The sequence below is a fragment of the Trichosurus vulpecula genome, chromosome 4 (assembly GCF_011100635.1).
Source record: "Trichosurus vulpecula isolate mTriVul1 chromosome 4, mTriVul1.pri, whole genome shotgun sequence".
NCBI classification, from domain to species: Eukaryota; Metazoa; Chordata; class Mammalia; order Diprotodontia; family Phalangeridae; genus Trichosurus; species Trichosurus vulpecula.
In genome coordinates, this window is record NC_050576.1 from 185,283,114 (window position 1) to 185,305,679 (window position 22,566).

The 22,566-nt window shown below is 39.8% G+C and overlaps 1 protein-coding gene across 1 annotated transcript; it reads right to left on the reverse strand.

Annotated features, from left to right (window-relative positions):
• Positions 1 to 1,190: 1,190 nt before the first annotated feature.
• Positions 1,191 to 21,017, reverse strand: ZPBP2 (zona pellucida binding protein 2). Its single transcript, XM_036757593.1, has 9 exons — positions 20,966 to 21,017; positions 20,528 to 20,593; positions 19,035 to 19,160; positions 14,971 to 15,132; positions 12,504 to 12,722; positions 11,413 to 11,498; positions 7,513 to 7,690; positions 6,840 to 6,969; positions 1,191 to 1,408 (listed from the first exon to the last, which is right to left on the reverse strand). The coding sequence occupies exons 1-8, from the start codon at positions 21,015 to 21,017 to the stop codon at positions 6,875 to 6,877; spliced, it is 984 nt and encodes a 327-aa protein (XP_036613488.1). The 3' UTR covers positions 1,191 to 1,408; positions 6,840 to 6,874.
• Between the last annotated feature and the right edge of the window lie 1,549 nt (positions 21,018 to 22,566).

Below are 22,566 nucleotides of genomic sequence, written 5' to 3' on the forward strand. Positions count from 1 at the left end.
AATACTTTAATACTTCATGGACCTGGGATCATATCATAAGGGGGTGGATCAAGGGAGTTCCCTGATCAATTTAATGACCTTAAAGTGAGGCGAGCCTCAGATTGCAGATGTGGGAATCCCTTCCAGTGACACAAATCTCAGCCCTCCAATGATATAGTAGTTTCGTGAGTTGCTAAGGTTGAAAAAAAACTTATTAATTAGCTGAAAAAAATTTATCACCACATGATCAACTTTTCTGAACTTAGCTGGGCTGGGCCTGGGATAACAGCCCAGATCCAGACTGCTCTCAATCTTTTCCAACCTGGACTTCAAGGACCTGGAGCCATTGACATGACACAATGAAGCACTGGAAAACATTTCTAGTGGAGATTTAGACAAAGTAAATAGATTTAAAATATATTCAATCCGGGGCAGCTTGGTGGTGGAGTGGATAGAGCACCAGCCCTGGAGTCAGTAGGACCTGAGTTTAAACCTGGCCTCAGACACTTACTAGCTATGTGACCTTGAGCAAGTCACTTAACCCTGATTGCCTCCAAATACATACATACATACATATATATAATTCAAAAAGCATTTATCAAGTACCTACTGTGTGTACAACTACTGCTGGGTACTCTAGGCAATTAATTACTGTAGATTTTCTTTTTCTTCAGCAAATGAAATAGTTCCACTTATTCATTGCTGTTCAGTCATTTTTAAGTCATGCCCAACTCTTTCTTGGCAAAGATACTGGGGTGATTTGCCATTTCCTTCTCCAGCTCATTTTATAGATGAGGAAACTGAGTCCAACAGGGTTACATGACTTGTCCAGGGTCATACATCTAGTAATTGTCTGAGACCAGATTTGAACTTAGGAAGGTGAATCTTCCTGACTCCAGGCCCAGTACTCTATCCACTGCATTCATCAGGCCCTCACAATTTGCTTCCTATTTTGTGCTCTGGACCAAGTAAAACCATGAGATCTTTCCCCTGCTTCGAAGAATACTTGTGACATGGCACTGGGGGCCCAAAGCACAGTAACACAAGGGCAACACACAGATGTGGAAATTGTAAAAAAAAAAAACAAAGCAAATGGGGAATAATACATTCAGTAGTTTATTATTAATAATTCAATGGTTTCAGAAAATACTATTGGAGCAGCAAAATTTAAAAAAATCCATTCAAATATAACTCCTCTGATGGGTGGAAGCTGTGGGGCCTGAGACTTCTGAGACCTCCCCAGCCCTCCTGGGATTTGCCCAGCCCCTTGAGGGAGCAACGCCATGGGCCTTCCCTGGGCAGGCTGGCTGAACTGCTTTCTGCCACAGCTCCAGCTTTCTCTGACACAGCTCCAGCTTCCTTCGACATCACAAGAGGTGATTTCTTTGCCTCTTCAGGACCTTCTTTCACAAAGCTGCAGCTATGCCAACTGAGACAGACGTAAAAAGTTACTTCACAATTTTCCTCCAGGTTTATTGTTCCACAAAACAAAAGCCCAACATCTGTTTGTTTTTTTAAATGATGATGACCTTTAACAGTGTGATTGGCTTGCTTTTTAGGGGGCAAGGGAAGGGGGGCACTGCATTGATATTTCACTGATAAATATTCCCCAAAAGTTACGGTTTGATGAGAAAAATTTACTCCTGGTCAATACTCTCAATTATCAACATGTATGGTACGTTTCTACTATAGGTGTGTGTTATAGTATGGTGCTATGTGCTGTTGAGGAATACAAAAGGGATACCCACTCAATCCTCAAGGCACTGTCACATGGCTCAACATCAGAAATTGTTCTCTTTTTATCAGTGGAAATGACATCAAAGAAGATGCGCTAACATCTACTTTGTCCCTGCACTCTAAGAACCAAGAGACCTTTCCATCTGAGTCACAACTGAAACTGTCCTGTTAAAAACAGGGACTATCTCACTTTTCTAGCAGCTTAGGTGGTGCAGTGGATGGAGCAGCAGGCCTGGAAACAGGAAGACTCATCTTCCCGAGTTCAAATCCAGACTGAGACACTTACTAGCTATGTAATACTGAGCAAGTCACTTAACACTGTTTGCCTCAGTTTCCTCATCTGGAAAATGAGCTGGAGAAAAAAATGGCAAACTACGCCAGTATCTTTGCCAAGAAACCCCAAATGGGGGTCACTAAGAATTGGACCCTACTGAAAAATTACAATACAATCTTACTTTTCTATGTGTATTTCCAGCACAGTGTTTTGCACATAGTAAAGGCTTAATCAGTGTTTTATATATTCATTCATTCCTCAAAGACTGACAGTCTTAGGATTCAAGACATACAGAAATGAAACAGAATATTAGGACTGGAAGAACTATCTTGTTCAACTCTTTAATTTTTATAGGAAGAACTTGAAGCTCAGAAATAAAAATAATTTTTAAAATGTGTAAGATTAAACATCATAGTGGTAGAGACAATGAAAAAAGGTTACAAGGGGGAGGGGTTTATGTTGGCTGTAGTGGTCAAGGAAGGTTTAGGAAAAGCGTGGGACTTGATTTGGGACTCAGGATGGATGGATGGATGGATAGATGGATAGATAGACAGACAGACAGACAGGCAGACAGAAAGAAGAAACCATTCCAAGAAGGGAGAACAGCATGAGAAGAGGTGTTGGAGACTGTGAAGAGGCTTCTCTGGTTGGAGTGAATGGTTCAAGCGTTTGAAACCTAGGAGCTTCTAGCTGGATGTGACATTGGATGTCAACTCAGCCTGTTGTAGAAGTAGTAGGAGATAATCAGGTTACAAAGGAAACTTAGGACCAGATGGTAGAGGGCCTTGAATGCCTAAGGATTTTGATGTATTCATTTGATGTATCTATTCAATAGATGGCAGGAAATCACCAAAAGCTTTTGAGCAGGGAAACTCGCTTCCCTGTCTCCTTTCTTTTTTTCTGGTCTTTCTCCCTTTTTTCCTTTTCCCTATTTCTCTTTGTTCCCTGACTGACTTTCCCTCACCCTGTCCGCATGCTTCTATTTATCCCGTTTCTCTCCTTTAACATTCATTGTTGGCACAACACTAAAGTACAGTGCATTTTTGTTATGTGTATTCAAATTTACCCCCCCTCAACTTTATAAGTAGTTTTTTTGGAAAGGAGGCATTTCTTATTTCTCATTTAAAAAAAGCTAAATCAAGATGAATTTTTTTTTTTCTGTATAGGGCTCTTAATTTGAAGGAAGGGGTGGTCCTTTGGGGGGAAAATGTTCTATACTGCTGATGTAAAGAGGAATGGGGATAAGGATGGGACCTGTTATTTTATTAGTAGAGGGAACTACCAAGAGAGGAAACTTTCTACCAAGATAGGTCAGCACCCTCTTTGCAATTAACTGTCTTAGAGAGCTACATCTAGCGAACTGGATAGTTAAGTGACTTGCCCAGGGTTTCACAGCCAGGCTGTGTCACAGGTGGGACTTGAACTCAGGTCTTCCTGGCTGGTTTTCTATGATACCATTCTGATATAAAGATACCAATTATAATAAAGTGATAAATATCTGTGTCCAAACAGAAGAGATATGTGTTTTAAAAAAGCTTCCTAAGGTCAGTCAGCACAACCCGACTGCTTGGCAGAAACTTTTTCAAAGCTATTAGTTCAATGAGAATTCAATTCAATAAATGTTTATTAAGAACCTGCTATGGTGCAGAAGCACTGAGCCAGGTGCTAGAGGAGATCTAAAGTTTATATAAGGTGAGCATCTCTGCCTTAAAGGGGCTTACAGTATTTTGGGGGGCTATAAAACATGTTCCAATGACTAGAACACTAACATACTTAAAAGGCATTTGGCTGGGCCAAATCCATAAATCCTGAGGAGTCAACCAGGGTAATTACATCAGTACAAATGTTATATTCATAGTTCTTGAAACTGTAGAAATGATTTTAGAATTCCTTGGTTTCTTTCTGTTGCCACCTATTGTACTAATGGCCAAAAGGTCTCATTCATGTAAACATCTAAGAATTACCCTTAATTTCTCAGTGTATCTTATACAGTAGATAAGCATCAGAGGTGCTGAGTTTATAAGCTTTAGAATTTAAATTTTAAAGGAGAATGACATTCTACCTGAACAAACATGCTCTGAAGTCCAGGTTTGATTAAAAAAATAATTGGTGTATATGATAGCTAGTAACTCTCAGAGATGCTTATATACAGATATCAACATATACTGACCAGATTAACTCCTTGCGTTATACAGAGAATGCTCCTACAAATGTGTACATTCAATTTTACCAAAGAGAAAAAGCCCTAAATATGAATAGCAAAAAATACTCACAAAATGGCTATTAATTTAGCAACTAGATATAAGCTCCTTAAAATTTAACTAATTTAAATTCAGCTTTTGCATGATATAGTACAAGCACACAAATAAGAACTGTATTGTTTCATTCTGGGAAGGGTGCACAAGATTTCTTTTCATAAAAAAGAATAATTTTTAAAAATCTTCTCCTTCACACTTTGACAAGATCTTTTATTTTCGCCTACAGCTAAAGGACAAAACCATGAAACATGAGATTTATACTTTAGATTCAAGCAGGTTCAGCCTGTGACCTACTTAACAAAGATTATTTTACAGGATAATATTACGGTAAATCTGGGTGAAAAGTGAGCCAGTTGTTATCACTGACACATGAGTCGAAGACACTGTAAATTTTCCATATGTAACTTTGAAAAGATAATGTAGCCGATTATCACGACACAGGAATAAGCTAACAAACTTTGAAAAAAATGAAGGAAATGGTGACCATCTTCAAAACAGGAACAATTTGCAAATTCCCTTACTAAAACTGTAACCTTTTACTTGTTTAAAATGAGGACTAAAGTTAAAGTTGCAAAAGAAATGCTAAATAGCTTCATGGAGTTAAGATGTCAATAACAATGCATATGGGCATTAAAATGATCTAGGCCCTACCTATACATGCACTCTGTGCACTCTCTCCTATGGGCTCAATTATCACCAATATATCAATGACTTTCAAATCTTTATCTTTAGTCTCAACTTCTTTGCAAGCCCCTGTTCCCATATATCTAACTGTCTACTGGATATCTCCACCTGTTACCTTACTTTACATTCCACACATGACATCATATTGTGAGTTCCTTGAGTTTTTCAGCCACTGGTCCACCTTCTTCCTAGTCATCCATATTTAAAACTGTTAATTTTTTTTTGAGGGGTGAAGGCAGGGCAGTTGGGGTCAAAGTGACTTGCCCAAGGTCACACAGCTAGTTAAGTGTCAAGTGTCTGAGGCTGGATTTGAACTCAGGTCCTCCTGACTCCAGGGCTAGTGCTCTACTCACTGCGCCACCTAGCTGCCCCTTAAGAGTAATTTCTGATGTGTCTATTGGCTTATAGTCAATCAATTGCTCAGTCCTGTTGACTGGCCTCTACAATATCTCTTGTATCTGCTTCTTCTTTTCCATTGCTGCTGCCGCCAGCTTAGGTCCCGCCCTTATAGCCCCAGGGCTGATCAATTGGGATAGGCTCCTACCTGCTTTCCCACTCCAAGCCATCCTTCACACCACTGCCAGAGTAATCTTCCTTATGGACCACTCTCATCCCAGTACTTCTCCACTCAAAAACTTGTTCTACATTGTCTATCAAATGAAGTATAAATTCTTTATCTTGGCATTCAAGGCTCTTGATAATCTAACTCTAACCTTCTAGATATGCCTGGGGAAGGGGGCAACATTCTACATAAATCTGACCACTATTCACAGTTCTCTTTCACATCCATGTCTTTATGTTGTTCATCACGGTTAGACTGGACTTTTCTCTTCAGATGCTACCTGTCTTGACTGTTCTTCTCAGCTGGAAGAGAGATTTCTTCAAATGTCTCATAGTACTTTGCTATACCACATTCTGCCGAGTATTACTGTTATTTGTGTGTCTCCTCTGTTCACATACTGTAGTCTCCTACAGGGCAGGGACTGGGTTTTATTTATCTTTGAATCCCCTAGGCACAATCCTCACATGCAGTAAGGGACTTAATAATAGTAGTTGAATTGTAGTGAACAATAAGAAAACTACTACTGAATATAATCAGCAGTTAATATCCAAATAAGAAGGGGAAGGGGCAACAAATCTTTTGGAAAACATTGAATAGCAAAAGTCATCACATATTTATCACTTTCAATCGGCAAAGCACCCCTCCCCCAGCTTTTCTATTAGAAAAACAATTTAGAATGTCAGTACAGTGATAAAAATTCCAGTTCAAAATAGCTGATTTTGCAACAATTAGATATCTCAAAAAATGAAACAAAACTAGAAAGAACAAAAGAAATAACTCTTCGTTCATATTATAGAAATATGTATTTCCAGCTACCAATATAAGTTCAAGCATATGTCACCATATTGCTTCTATAGCAATTTCACCATACTATCATCACTTTTCTTGAACTTTGTGCAGTCCCTTAGTTTAATTTTTCATTTTTTTTGGGGGGGGGGGAAGGCAGGGCAATTGGGGTTAAGTGACTTGCCCAAGGTCACACAGCTAGTTAAGTGTCAAGTGTCTGAGGCCAAATTTGAACTCAGGTCCTCCTGACTCCAGGGCTGGTGCTCTACTCACTGCGCCACCTAGCTGCTGCCCTGTTTTCATTTGTTTTTAAGCAAAATAGAGAGAAGTAGCTGGACACTGTTATTTGTACAAACCAAAAACTTCCTAATTCTGACTTTCTTTGTATATCTGGCCCCTGAAAAATGCATATCTGTCATTTCTTGGACCATTCAGAATTGGCGTCTTCCAAAGATTCAAGGGTAACAGTAGCTATGGTGAAATCTGATATGAACAGATGACCTTAATCCCTTTCCACATCTTCTCTTCCCCTACACAAACCAAGTAATGATGTTTTCACCTCTTGTCTTCAATCTTCCAGTTTTAGGTTTTGGTTTATGGGCAAATTTTAGCTCCATAGTTGCGGATGGTTAAGCAGGCTTGACAAGTTACATCAGTGTCAGGACTATATGTTCTTGGATCACAAACCACTACAGAGAAAACAAATATGCAGAGTAAATTTACACACTGGTGGTAAATACAACCTACCTAGTTTATGCAACTATTAGACTGAAGAACATTTGGTCAATCAGACAATTTCTGATAGTGCCTTAAATTCTATAATGAGGTGACATTAAATAGAAAGGACATTCTAATTTTAACTTGATTTTTTTTACTAGTTTTTATTCTAGCTGCTTTTACAATATGTTTTTATGGTGCTCTGCTTATATGATGCACCAAACTTATTCTCAATTTATTCTTTATAGAACTCTTTAAGTTCTCTTCACTGCACAGTCCCCTAGATTCTATCTAATACAAATGGAGTCTCATTAACGAACAATAATCGTAAGATCATTATTTGGAACCCCGAGCATGAACTTTTGCCTCCTTCAGTTAAATTTAAAGACAGTTATGACAGCAACATGGCAGAAAGATGCTTAATCCAATATTCAACTCAGTAAGTCCAAGTTATTCATCTTTTCTTCTGATGATGACATCATATTAAAAAGTACGAATTCAAATTTTATAATTACCGCAGCAGCTAGCACAGTCACTGTGGAGAATATCATTTTTCCCAAAGCCTGGTTGACAGCTGTCAATGCGTATAACCTTAAAGCTGTGGTCAACATAACGGATATCTGGTATATAGTAAAATTCACGTTTTAGAATATCTGTCTGTTTAACAAAGAATTCCTCTATGCGATCTCTTGCCTAAGATTTGGAAAATACCAGAAAGAAGAGCAATCAGTTATTAAAAGCTTGTACCAGTGCTTCCCTTTTACTAGACAGTACCCCCCAAAAATAAAGAACAGTGATATTTTTATACAATAAAGGAGTTCCTGAAGAGCTCAGTATAAATTAAATTTTTTGTAAAAATAATATTTCAAATTCAGAAAGGAAGCCCTTTATAATAATTTCACATTTATATAATATTTTATGGCTGAAAACATGTTATTTATTTTATTTAAAGGAGACATTATTTTGTAAATGTCTTTGATATGATTTGAAGATGATTATTCTGTAATTTACCTCCTCAATACATCCAAAATAATTTACCTAAGGTACAGGTCTATGTCACTCTCTTACTCAAAAACCTTCAGTGGCTCCCTACTGCCTTGAAGATAAAATGCAAATTCCTTAGGCTGGCACTCAAGGTCCTCCCCAGTCTGCCTTCTACCTACCTATTCTAGCTTTATTTCATACTCGTCCTCTTCCTGGTCACCCTACATTTCTTTTTTTTCTTTCTTTTTTTTTGGTCTCCCACTGCATCTGGGGCCACCTCCAGTCATCCCAAATTGTATCGTCACTAGACCCAGATGGCTCCAGAGGAGAAAGTGAGGTGACCTTTGCACAGCCCTCCTTCACTTAAATCCAATTTACTTGCAAGTCATGGCACCGTCTTCCTGATATCACAGCCCTCTTCCAGAATGAAGGACAAACAATAGCAACCTTACATTTCAGAAAAATTGGACTAAGAGCTATTTTTCTAACTCAAAACTCCTCCATAAGATATCCTCCATGCCCACAATGCACTTTCTCCTCACCCCCAGAGCCTAGAATCCTTAACTTCCTTTAAGGCTTAGTCTTTCCTGATTCCTTGGTGATTGGTCTATCCCTCAATTTTCCTTGTATTTTCCTTATTTGAGTGCATGTTGTAATCCTCTGATAGAATGTAAGCTACTTGAGGGCCGTAACTATTCCACTTTTGTCTTTGCATTTCTAGAACTTGCACGTAGTAGGCACTTAGTACATATTTGTTGGTTTGAATTGGAATTACATGCTAGTAGAGAGTCGTGGTGGCATGGGTGATTCAAAACCTTAAATTCAAAACCTTAAATAACTGTTCTCAAGGGAATTACAAAAGAGTAAGAGGGATAAAATAATTACTTGGGTTTCAATGTATTTTTCTCATGGTAGATTTACCCTCCAAATTTTTAGCCTAGCTTAGCACATGTGTTATTATTGTTTGACAATACAGTTTGAATATGGTGATTATTTAATAATTAAGCCTCTCCCAATCTGACTGATAAAATCACAGGATGTAAGGGGCAATGATAGACACAATGAAGCATAAGGGCATGCCCCTTTCAGATTTGGAGTGGCCTGATTATAAAGGGCATATTTGTACCCCACAAAATACGTATCCCTTTCAGCCATCAATTGGTAATTAGCATATGAAAGGACCAGGAAAACTGGGAAGACAATTGGCAAAGGCAACAGACATGCCCCTAGATTGGTGGTGTTAGTGGGCAGTACAGCCTTTCTGAGATTGTAGGAAAGTACCCAATTCTTGAGAAGTCCTTCACTTTTCCCCTTGTGCTTCTTTGAGAATGCAGAAATGGGACAAAGGCATTTCCTTTCCTTTCCCTGACCTCCATCTGAAATGGCATTTTGTAACGAAAGTCCATAGTCTTACATTAATAACAGAATCAGTATATATTCTTCTGAGCTTCCACTAAAGATATTGATGTGTCCTCATGATATAATGATTGGTTTTTAAGAGTTATGTCATAAGAACTCAAGGACTGGCAAGGCCTGCTGCACAAAATCAGCAACAGGTTGTGTCTGAGGACTAGCCTAGCTAACATTAGAAAGGCTATCACCAGACTCTAGGTCACTAGGAAACTGTCTACTAAGAAGACATGGAGAGGCTGAAATCTGCAGTGGTAAGAGGGAATGTTCTCATTCATAAAATCATGGATCTTTTGTAGCAATTAAAATTTAGAATCAAGAGTTTTCCATGACTTATCTTTTTTTCTGTCCCCATTTTTATAGGGTCACAGAATCACAGATTCAGAGCTTGAAGGTTAGTCAGTTGATAATCATTTATTAAGCACCTACTATGTGCCAGAAACTGTGGTAAGAGCTAGCTTTGAAGAAGTGGCCCTAGAGGGGAGATAGTTAATATGTGGGTTGCAAGACTGTGAATCAATTACTTCCTCCTGACACCCTCTCCTCCCTAGACTTCCGTGACACTGTTGTTTTGGCTGTTCTTGTCTTATCTCTGTGGCTGCTCCTTCTGTCTCCCATGCTAGTTCCTCATGAACATTCTGCTTCTTAATTGTGAGTATTCTTCAAGGTTTTGTCTTAGACCCTCTTGTCTGCTCTCTCTATAATCTTTCCTGTCTAATGTTCATCTCATCTACTTCCATGTCAATTATTATCAAATGGGAGTCAAATGGTTCCCAAATTTACATCTCTCTTCTCAAACTCTCTCCAGAGCTCTAGCTCCCTATCTCCAGCTGACTTTGAGAGAATTACTACTTGAGGTGCTAGCAGGACATACGAATTCAGTATGTCTAAGGCTGAACTTACCATTTTCCTCTCTAAACTTGCTTTTCTTTACAACTTCTCCATATCTATGAATGGTACCCCTGATCTGCCAGCATTCTGGATTTGTAACCTTGGAGACATCTTTGACTCTTCCCTCTCACAAATATCCCATCAGTTGGCAAGTCCTGCTTATTTTACTCATCCCTTGCATCTAGCTCTTCCTCTCCAGTTAAGCTCAGGCCTTCATCTCCCTTCTGGTTCTAAATCTATGATCTATGATCTTCTTGCCTCCACTGATATAATGACCCCCAGTGGGTTTCTTGCCTGCAATCTATCCCTTTGTTATCCATCTTCCACACAAACTGCCAGACTAATCTTCCTAATGTACTCTGTGATCATATCATTCCTCTGCTAAAGAAGCAACATGGCACTGGGAAAAAAGTGTTGGATTTGTAATTAGGAAGACTTAAGTGTGAATCTTGCCTCTGACACTTACTACACATGTGACCAGGGACAAGTAAGGTAATCTTTGAGCCTCAGTGCTCTCATATTTAAATATACTCTGTGCTTTGAACAAATCCCTAACCTCTGAGAATAATATCATGGTTGCTCAAGTTGTATCTCATCACTATCTGAAGAATAAAGAATAAAAATTCTGTCCTGTTCTCAGGAAAAATTAAATAAAATTAAGGGTATTATGTATAATGAGAAAGAACTATGCTATGTTCCAGGTGTTTTAACTTTTAGGAAATGTGAAAAAAGAGACATAGCATGTTAAATGCTGATCTATTTGTTTAGTAGAATAAGAATTGCCAAGCACTTTATACCATCTTTTCATCAAATGATACAATGCATGTATCCTATTTAATGAAATAATTATGTAGAATGCCCTATAGCCCACAAACACCTCCCAGGACTACTTTAGAAAGCCAAGAATAAGAGATAATAATACTTGTCATTTGGGCTTTTTTTTTTTTAAATCTTAAGAGGACCTGCTTTAAATCTACTTGTCCTTCAGATGTTACTATGACAATAGCAGAGGCTTCTATGCAAACAGAAAGTTTCAAAATGGACTTAATGAATAAAGAAATTTAGCTGGTTTTAATATGCAAATGGACCAAAGTTTTCACATTTTTTTTACCTTGTACTGATATTCCCACCTGATGAACTTTACTGTTAGTGATTTCTTCACAGTCAACAGAAAGTTTTCTGCAAGCTGCTTTCTGCTCTGGTAGAAAAGGTCTTACTAGAGAAAAAAAATATCGAGTTCAATAAAGACAGAGGTATCATATATTCCAAAAATGTTCAATGAACCTATCATCCTAAGAATAAAGGGAGGCAGTTCTGGGTAACCTTTGGTAACTGTGCTTTTACTCCACCTATGGGCTAATGGGAGAAATTACAAGGAACAGACTTTACAAGTCAGTTCTTCGATTTAGTGCTGGAAGGGACCTTAAAGGATTGTGTAGTCCAGCCTCCTTGTTTTACATATGAAGAAACTGAGGCTCAGGACTTCAGTGACTAAGGTCACATAGGTAGTAGGTAACAGTGTTGGAATGCATACATTAGTCCCTCTGACACCAGCTCCAGCCTCCAGCCCTCTTCTCATTATACCAGGGCTTTTACTTAAAATGATATAATTCTACAAGTGCAGTAACATAGGTGACTATCAGCAGCACTGCTAAAGGTTATATTCTATAAAATCAGGTTGTCTTGCAAAGTGTAAGTAACAATACTTCAAAACTTGAAGCAAGTGAATTCAAAATTAATCAAATAATCCAGCAAGAAAAATGACAGTAATTTAAGATTAAAAACTCTAACCACTACAGAGGTAGTCAATATTTGTTAATTTGTTATTAAGCATAATATTTAGAGGACACAACGTAGCAGGCAGTATGCCCTTCCATAGAGGCAGCTAGGTGGCACAGTGAATAGAGCACTGTACTTGGAATCAGGAAGACTCATCTTCCTGAGTTCAAATCTGGCTACAGATACTTCCCAGCTGTGAGACCCTGGGCAGGTCGTTTGACCCTGTTTGCCTCAGTTCCTCATCTGTAAAATGAACTGGAGAAGAAAATGGCAAATCTCCAGCATCTTTGCCAAGAAAACCCCAAACAGTGTCATGAAGAGTTGGACATGATTCAATAAATTCCATTACATAGCTATTAATGATAATTATGCCACTATCTTAATGATTCGTTATAGATCAAGACTATGCTACCTATTAAATAAAATACTTAAAAAATTCTACCTTGAAAGGCTATAAATAGCTCTTCCTTGAGGCCATATTTTGGAATTTCAAGGAAATGACATTTATATGATGGTTCTTCAATGTGGCATGTCAAATCAAAGATGATTTCATCTAAGATCCTCATCAGCAATTTGAAGAACTGAGAATTTTTTTTTCCATTACAAGAATCTGTGGTAAATCGTACAGTCATCTGATACGCATAATCAGGCTCCTGGTATCCTAAGGCAGATGGATATATGAATAATGTATGTTCAGTATGACTTTCTTTGCTACACATATCAGTTGCAAATAAACAAAATTAACCAACCCAGAAAAAAATGCTTTACCACCTTGTCCTTCATCCAAGATCCATAAATAGTCACAGTAATAAAATCACTATTCTTATTATTGTGCCAGAAGGAATGACTATGAAGAATGCGGAGGAACATGAGAAGCCTTATAGAAATTCATACAGACCAAAGAAAGCAGAACTAGGGAAATGAAATACACCATGACTATAACAACGTAAACGAAAACAACACTCAACTGTAGTTGGAACTTAGAAAGAACCAGTCTTTGTCCCAGAGAATATACTTGCCTGCTATCAGTAGAGAGGCTGGGGGCATGACAGTAGACTATGACATACGCTGACATAAGAGGAAATTTTGTTGGTCAGTTTTGTGTAACTGTTTGTTACAAAGAGGGGCTCTTATGGGGGATGTTATATTCTTTTCACTTGGCTTAAATGATTGCTTACCTAGCATAAATATACAAGTTACTTCTGTAAGTTGGCAACTGGTAAATTGGTAAGTAACGTAAATTCTATTAAGAAGACTATTAAATAACACTGAGTTTTCCTAGCTTTTTTCCTTAGCTATTTTCTGTACTTGCAGGCCTGTTCTGAAATGGAGATGGAGTGGTGAAGAAACAAAACTATACACTCCTATTTGCTGTTGCCTTTTATTTCCTTTGAAATAGGGCTGTGGAAATGAACGATGATATTTGGAGGGGTGAGTGATTTCTGAATTAACAGAAGAGTTATCAGCTCAATCTTGTGACATATGATGGTTATTTTCTGCCTGTTGATCTAAAAAGGATCTGAGCGTTGTAATCAGAGGAATCCCTGATTCTCTGGAATTCCTTCCGTGGTACACCTCCCCCAGAGCTGGACGTGCGCTCTGGATCCTTTCTGAGGGACATGTGCTCTGGTCCCTTGTTGAAAGACATATGCCTTGCTGAGAAGATATGGTAACTCCTGATTGATTGAATAAATGAAACATTTACTATGTGCAAAGCACTGCACTCAGCATTCGGTTAGCTCTTGATCTCAAGTAGCTCACACTCTAATACAGCAGACAACCTATATGAAAGGCTTCAGTTACAAGTCAAATAGAAAATTCCATGTTCCTTAGGTCACAAGTGACAAAGCAGATGGCAAAGCACCTCCTTTAAGGTCATTTCCAATGATAAAATAATCTCAGATTCCAATGCTGAGCCATTTGACAATGCCAAACACTTCGGTGACAAGCACCTTCTTTTCTGACTGGTCCTCAATGCTTAAGCTTGCACTGAAAACGACTAGTTACTGTGGGGTATGAGGCAGGGCAATAGATTCTTGTCCACGAACCTCCTCCCTTGCTAGTTAAGTCTTTTAAGAGTGAGGCTTCCCTCTTTAGCCCTCTTTTGGGCCCTTTTATTGGTGTGTACTTTCCTCCTCTTGGACTTCTAGATTGAGGAAATGATTTATCTATCTCTCTTCCTTCCATAAATGCAATGGTGGCTGCAAGATCATGGCAGGCAGTGCATGTTTGCCTGGGCGAGCTCCTGAGTTCTTGGAGGCTTTCTTATCCTTTAATGCTTTCTTCCCTTAGCCTAGGCCAGTGACAAGGAAACCTGAAAAATGGATGTTTCCATCCTTGGCAATGACTTGGCTCCAGAGTTCTAAAGTCAGGAGAGATTCTGGGGTTAACATCTTAACATTTTTAGAAATTTTTGGAGACAGATTTTCTGTTCTAATAGCACCAAATTTTCTGTCCACTCAGTCAATGTGAAGGGAAGGTTTCAGCAATAAAAACATTTAATTAAAAAAATTAAGATTTTGACTGGGTAAATACACCTAAATGTGTAGATTTTTGTTGTTCTGTTGTTTGAAGCATCTCTGACTCTTCTTAATCCCATCTGGTGTGTTCTTGGCAACGATACTGGAGTGGTTTGCCTTTTCCTTTTCTAGCTCATCTTACAGATGAGGAGATGGAGGCAAACCAGGTTAAGTTATTTGCCCAGGGTCACGCAGCTAGTAAGTGTCTAAGGACAGATTTACACTCAGGAGGATGAATCTTCCTGACTCTAAACATAGCACTACATCCACTGTGCCACCTAGCTGCCCATTCTCTACATTATAATTATAGTTTAATAGACTCCACTAAATATTGAAATCACAAACTTAGCTTCAAATCATATGCTGATTGAAATGCTTCTATATACTTACCAAATACCATAAATATATATATGTTAAATAGCTCTTGTTCTTTTTGGGTTTCTTCACTGATGATTTTATAAGTAAGAGTACATATATAAGATCCAGACAAAGATTCTTGAAAATTTGTAATCATTAGTTTTCCTACTGAAGTTAGGTTTATATGATTTCCCTCTAAATAAAAAGACCAGATTTGAGAGTTATTAAGCACATAATTGATTCAAAACTTAATGATACATGTAAATACAGTATCGAAAATCAGTTTTACTAAATGAAATTGTACCTAGGGACATTTTTATTTCGTAAGTTTTTATATTTTAGATTTCTTTGATACTGAATCTTTTCCTGAAAAAAGCTAATTCTGCCTGCTTAATTTATCTATGACAATAATTCAGATGGGGCAGGTAGGTGCTACAGTGGATACAGTACCAGGCCTGGAGTCAGGAAGACCCATCTTCTTGATCAAATCTGCCCTCAGAATACTAGCTGCGTGACCTTGGGCAAGTCATTTAACTCTGCTAGCCTCAGTTCCCTTAACTGTAAAATGAGTTGGAAAAGGAAATAGCAAACCACTCCAGTATCTTTACCAAGAAAACCCCAAATGGGGTCACAAAGAGTTGGACATGACTGAAAACAACTGAACCACCACCACCACAACAACTTAATTTAGATAGGAATTACACTTTTCTGGAGTACCATAAATCTTTGAGAAATCTGCTTCTTCTAACTTCTCCCTTGCTGCTAATATCACAAATTCTCCCAGTCACTCAAGCTCAAGACTTTTCTTTCTTCCTCATGCCCATAGCCAATCAGTTTCCAAATTCTGTCCTTTTGACCTCTACAGTCTCTATGAATTTCAACTCCAAAGACTTAGACTTTCGTTACCTCTCGCAAGGACGACTATAAGCTTCCTAACTTGTCTCCCTGCCCCCAGTCTCTATTTTTTCCAATCTGTATTGCTCTTATTTCTCTTCCTCATCACTCCCTGATAAAAAAAACCCAAACTTTAGTTTTTATGTCCTGCCTACTGAATAATATACCTATTCCTTTGCCTGGAATTCAGGACCACAATCTAATCTTCATAGGTTTATACAGCTAACATTCACTATTTGTATTTTAAAATTACACAAGAAAAGTCATTTAATTTTTTTTTTACCTTTTTACTTAATGTTCCCACTAATGGGCATATGTTTCAAGGGAGTTAAGTTACATATATAATATATATGTTATACATAATAAATACATAAAATATATTTTAAAAATAAAACATAAACAAATATAATATATAAATTATAGATATGAATATTATATATAATATATAGAAATATAAATATAAAAATATTCATAGTAGTACTTTTCTTACAGCCCCAAACAAAACAAAAAACTGGAAACAAAATGGGACCCACTGATTGGAGAACAGCTGAACAAACTGTGGTATATGATATAATGGAATTGTATTACTCTGTAAGACATAAATATGAATAATTTGAGGAAACATGGTAAGATCTGTAACTTGGAGAACAATATACACAATGGCCATGATAATTTAAACAAAAACAAAAGTGATGTCAAAATAAATGCTTTCTTGGTCCCAAGGAAAAGATGATGAAGTATCTCCTTCCCCTCAGAGATGGGTGACTATGGTTATGGAATACTGCAGCTAGGTGACATAGTGGATAGGGTGCTGGACCTGGAGTTAGGAAGATCCATATTCAAATCCAGCTTCAGACACTAGCTGTGTGGCCCAGGGAAATCACTTAGCCCTTGTCTGCCTCAGTTTCCTCAGCTAATAATAGCACCTCCCTCCTAAAATTGTGAGGATAAAATGAGATAGTGTTGGTAAAGTGCTTTGCATATTTTAAAGGGCTAAATAAATGCTAGCTATCATTATTGTTATTAGACAAATGTTATGTCGGTCAATGTTAATTAACACTCTGTTACAGGGAGAGTTCTGGGCGTTGGCAACTTTAGTGGAAAAAAAAAAGCCAACAACAAAAGGCATCAAACTCACCACCACCAAAAGGCAAATTCAACGTTCTTGATCTTATCCTGTTCTTTCCTGCACCTGGGCCTTTGCATACATTCTTCTTCATACCTGAAATTGTCTCTTTCCTTCTTCTCTATCTAAATCCCTTCCTATGGGGACCAGCTTAGATGCCAGCTCCTCCATGAAACCTCCTCTGATTCACCCTTCCTGAAATCATCTCTGCCTTTTCACATCCTTTAGGATCAAATCTCTGCTGTACGATGTCATATTATAGCATATTTTTGTTGTTGTTTTATAATGTCTTATTTATCTTATTCCCTTCCCATCCCTTAGATTACAAGCTCCTTAAAGGCAGGTGTTGTGTCTTGTTTCATTTTTGTTATAATCATTGCCCAGCACTTTATCCACTGTGCCACATAGCCCATGTCACCCCAGACAAGTCCCTTAATCATGCTAGATTTCAGTTTCTTCGCTGATAATGTAAAAAGAATCCCAAGAGCATATTTTAGGGCTAGAATGGACCTTAAAGGCTAGCAAGTGCAAATCCCTAAATTTTTTTACAGATGAGGAAACTAAGGCACAGACCGGTTAAGTGACTTGCCCACAGTCACACAGCTAGTAAATTTATGAGGCTGGATTCAAATCCAGGCCTTCCTCACTCTGAGATTAACTCTCTTTATATACTATCCCATGGTCCTGCTCACTAGCTACATAATATAAAAGAAACCTAGAGAAAAAAATATGAAGGTTAACAAGAATGGCTTCACATATTTACTGTTCTCTACAAATGATCCATCCCATAGTGGTTCACACAATAACAGTTACAGGAAACTGTTCTGATAGGTCAAATATCCTGATAAGAGTTAATAATCACTATTTGTTACAAAGAACCAGGTCAAATATACAGCAAGCAGGAAATGAACAGATTCTGCAATAACAAAGAACTCTGAAATAAAGCGAAAAACATTCCTTTTTATCAACTGTAAGAATGGAACATGGTTTTTATAAGGTATTCTATGGCAAATGTCTGGGTTTCTCTGGGATAATAGAGAGAATAGGATTTTTGAATTTGTGACCAAATAATCAAGGGATGTACAGCATATTTTTGCAAAAAGAACAGCTAATTTGGGATGTGATGGGGGACTCCATGGATAAAGTAAACCTAGACAATTCAAAATTCCCCTTTAGTCAACATTTTGTTCTCTTCCTTCATCAAAACTTTGACCAAAACTTACAACGCCTGCACACCAGGAGCTTTCCGAGGATAAATTTCAGGTTTGGTAAGAAGATTTAAACTTTGAGGGTAAAGTGTTACTTACATATCTAATACTACAAGCATCAATCCCTTACAGTCTGCAGAGGTAGGTAACCAGTATTCCCACTACCCAAGGGTTTGCAGAAAGCAGCGACCAACCAAAACATAAGATAACTTCTCCAAGGACAGAGGATCGCAGACTTATGAATTTAGATTTGGAAGCGACCTAAGAGGTCACTTGGTCTATGCTCTTCATTTAATAGATGAGGAACCTGATTTTGCCCACATTCACACAAGTGGTAAGGCCAGGAAGAGCAAGTGAAACTGAGGTTAAAATCCCATTACCCGGGGCAGCTAGGTGGTGCAGCGAGCAGACAATTTTGAACATTCATTTTTGAAAAAGTTTGAGTTCCAAAATTTTTCCCTCCCTCCCTAAAAAGGTAAGACAAATATTGTGTCCTCTGTCTTTTTCAGCTAAATTCCTTGAAAAAGCCATCTACACGGGGCAGCTAGGTGGCCCAGTGAGCAGAGTACTGGCCCTGGAGTCAGGAGGACCTGAGTTCAAATCAGAACTCAGATGCTTGACCCACTTACTAGCTGTGTGACCTTGGGCAAGTCACTTAACCCCAACTGCCTTGCCTTCCCCCCTCAAAAAAATCCCACTACCCATGTATTGCTCTATCTAATGCACTCAAAAATGCTAACATTATTAAAGATGAAGGCAAGTTGTTTTTAGTTTTATCTCTGTTTCCCTCATGCCTGATACGATGACTTGGATATGGCAGTCATTTAATAAATGGACTGGCTTGGGTTAGATGTACTCAAGTAATTTACCTTTTAAATGCTTTCCATTTGGTCCCATCCACAAAGATATGGGGTCTACTATTTCTGTTTGAGAAAGCTCCATATCCATGCAGACAAGAAATGGACTATTTTGGTGCATTTTTACATAGATTTTCACTAATGGAGAAAAAAAAGGTAAATAGCATTTAGTATTATAGTAAAATGACATAAAACTACATAGTGCTTTTCTATCTTTAAATTACTATAGTAAATTATTAGTGCTTTGGTATTAAAAATCAAATGTTTCCAAAGAAAAATGAACTCCTTTCAACATCTAAGCCAATCGAGATGGGTCTGCTTGAATGCAGCTTCTCCCCTCTATAACCCATCTGCCATGCATCTGCTAACTTGACATGCCTAAAGAACAGGTTAGATCCTATTACTCACCTGTTCAGTGAACAACAGCAAGTCCCTATCGTCCATAGGATAAAATAAAAACTCTTCTGTCTGGCATTTAAAGCCTAAAGTCTATCTCCATCCTATCTTTCCAAATAAACTTTATATTCCTTTCCCTTTCTACAATTCAACCAAACTAACCCACTTACTGTTCCCCTTTAAAAAACATTCTATCTCCAAACTCTGGGCCTTTTTGCAAATGCTACACCCTTCCCCCATCCCCGCCCCCACCAGAAAACACTTCCTCTTGTAACTCCCAGCTCCCCCAAAGCTCAGCTCTAGTGCTATTGGAAGCCTGATTCCCCCTCCCCCATCTTGGTACGACCTCACCTTGACTACTTTGAATTAATTTTGTATATATTTTGCAATTACTAAGCTGGCGATATTCTTCTTCCACCCCATCCCCCACTGTAAGTTCCTTAAGAACAGGGATGATAACTGTCATGTGTCCCCAGACCTTACAGTATCTGGCAAATCCCTTCTGTCTCCCATAAAGATATCCTTTTGCTGCTCTAGACAGTGTTCACATTAAAGTATTCTTCCCTTCTTTTCTGACACTCTGGATTTTGAACTTTAAAAAAAAAATTTTTTTTAATCAGAAAAGACATGTAATGCAACTTTTCTTGTACAGATTCAGGGCCCACTTCAGAGCCCTACAGTATCACAGACTGGATGGGTCAATGGAGTTGAGGTTTATTAAGGGAGTTAACTAATTGTGAAGTCTGAGCAAGATTTTCATGGTTGGACCCCAAAACAATTCTGTGTTCAAGTATACATCATATCCACATTGTTTGTTTAGAGTAATAAATAGGAATGTAGGAAGGTCTGGGATGATAGCCACTGTCTACTAAGAACCACTTTGTTTCACATTTAGCAAGAGGACCACACTACCATGCTGTGATACTTTGGGTTATCACACAGATAGGAAAGTTACTGTCAAGTTCACTGAGTCTCAGCTTCCCCCTCTGTCAAAAAATAAGGACAATTTCTCCCCCTTTCAAGGCAACACTGTAAGAAAGATTATCAAAATATAGAGCTGGATTTTGTGGGACTTAGCACCTTGTAGTGGGAAAGGTCTCACATATTACCTGGGTGTCCTATGTTGCCATAAATGTAGTTTTTGATTTCTGGGACAGAAAGCTGCTCTCCTACTCCTGAGGAAAGAAGCCAACAAGATCTCTTTAGTGAGATTTAGGATCTGGGGAAGGTGAGGAAGCCAACACACTGAAGGAGGGGGATACTAATATTTTAATCCCCAGTACTGTATGAGTAAGGGATTTAGTATCAGAGGAATCTAATCCCAGGTCTGCCATTAGTCGGCTGTGTTACCTTGGTCGAATCAATTCCCCTCTCTTGTGCCTCAGTCAGTCTCGTCAAATGGGGGAGAGAAGACTTGGCTCTTTAAGAAAACCCCATCGAGGAACAATGAGCAAAAGAAACTCCAGGGTGGATGAGGTCTGGGATCCCAGAGGGGTGTAAGAGGTGTGGTCTCCTCCTTTGAGGGATGGGTTGTTGTCCTGGCCTACCTCCTGCAAAGTACAGGAACACCGCAAGGAGCAGGGCCCAGCCTTGCTTCATGGCCTAGAGACTTTCCTTCAAGGGAAGGTGAGGGTGGGAGGGAGGCGTGGGGAAGACGTGATGGCCTCCTCACCTGGGCTTCAGCCAGCCCTCCCCCAACTCCCTCCCCGCTAAGGGTTCCCTGGAAACCGCTCCCGGCCTTCCGCCCGCGCCCGGGTCTTCTGGCCTAGCGCAAGCTGCAGCATCTCGTGCTGGGCCTGGGCCTCGCGCTAGGGGCCATGGCTGGTGCTCGGGGCTGGGCCGCGCGCTAGGGGCTGTATCTCGTGCTGGACTCGGGTCACAAGCTGGGGGTTGCATCGCGCGCTAGGGGCTTGCGTCGAGCTTAGGCAGTATTACTAGGGACTGAACCGCGCGCTGGACTTAGGGCTCGCGCTAGAGGCAGCGTCTCCCACGAGGGACTGCGTCTCCCACGAGGGGCTGCATCGCGCGCTGGGAGCTGGGTCGCGAGCTGGGAGTGGCGTCTCAAGGGAAGAACTGGACCATGCACTGGACGTCGGTCCGCGCGCGAGCAAAAGGCGGCCTCTCTCGCCCCGGCGGGAAAGTCCGTTAAATTGCAGGCAGAAGGAGAGTGCGAAGGGAAGAAGAGACGAGAGAAGGAAAGGAGCGCTGGCTCTTCTAGCCCTGGGGTTGAGGAAGGAGGGAAGTGGTCGAGTCTGGGAGGGAGCGAGGACACTGGACCCCCTACCCCCACCCCCGCCCCGCTGTCTATGGTCGCCAACCTGTGAGAATTTTCTCCTAGAACAGCTCGAAGAGCCAGCCTCGCGTGGGAACGCCCTCCCCATTTATTCTCACGAAATCTTTTCTGAAAGCGTGCACCCGTCATTCTTCCACCCCCACCCCAAGCCGAAGTTCGTCCAGATGTGCTGCGGGGAGAGCGCAAAGCGTGGCCTGGAAAAGGGGGAAGGTGTGAAGGAGGCTCCCCGCCTTCCTCCTCTCAGTCGTGGCTTGGCGCGGGAGACGCGCGCGCTTCGAAGGGAAGGCGCTGTCATCAGTTACCATGGCAACTAAAGCTTGCTACTCCCTCCTCTTTCCATTTCCCCTTCCCTCATGCCTGGACTAACCAAAAACTGCGAATTCCCTCATAGGAAGCTATTAGAGAGCACGTAAACAGTCCCAAATAACTACAAATCCCAAAAACCAAGGCTAAGCCTCAGAGGCTTCTTCAGACCCCTGGGTTATGGCGCAGTGGTGATGGGGGTAGGGATGGAGATGGAGATGGAGAAGGGGGGAGGGAGTGATGAGCGAATGGCCTCTTCCGTTTTTGTAGTCTATCCTTCACCGTACAGGGACAGCCCCCGCCTGTTTCTGATTTTTGGCATGTTTGTGGGTGGGAGAGAGCCCAAGGTTCAGACAGGGTGCAGAATGATTATTTGGGGTGAGATTGAGGGTTTTCAGTTTTAGTTCCTTTGAGCCGAGTCAGTCCTAGGACTCTTTCAGATAGTCCAAGAGGAGCCTTTGTCAGTGATTTTCAATTTTAGTCAGTGGTAATTTTGCATATGTGGCGTTAGTGTGAAAAGTGATTCGGTGAGTCAGACCCACCCTTTGTCGG

Excerpts from the sequence above, each read along its gene's own strand:
- ZPBP2 (XM_036757593.1), bottom strand. The coding sequence starts at position 21,017 with ATGAAGCAAGGCTGGGCCCTGCTCCTTGCGGTGTTCCTGTACTTTGCA. Across the intron at positions 20,594-20,965 it reads GTTCCTGTACTTTGCAGGAG|GAGTAGGAGAGCAGCTTTCT; the intron begins GTAGGCCAGGAC and ends TTCTTTCCTCAG. Across the intron at positions 6,970-7,512 it reads TGACTGTGCTAGCTGCTGCG|TGGTTTGTGATCCAAGAACA; the intron begins GTAATTATAAAA and ends TTTTCTCTGTAG.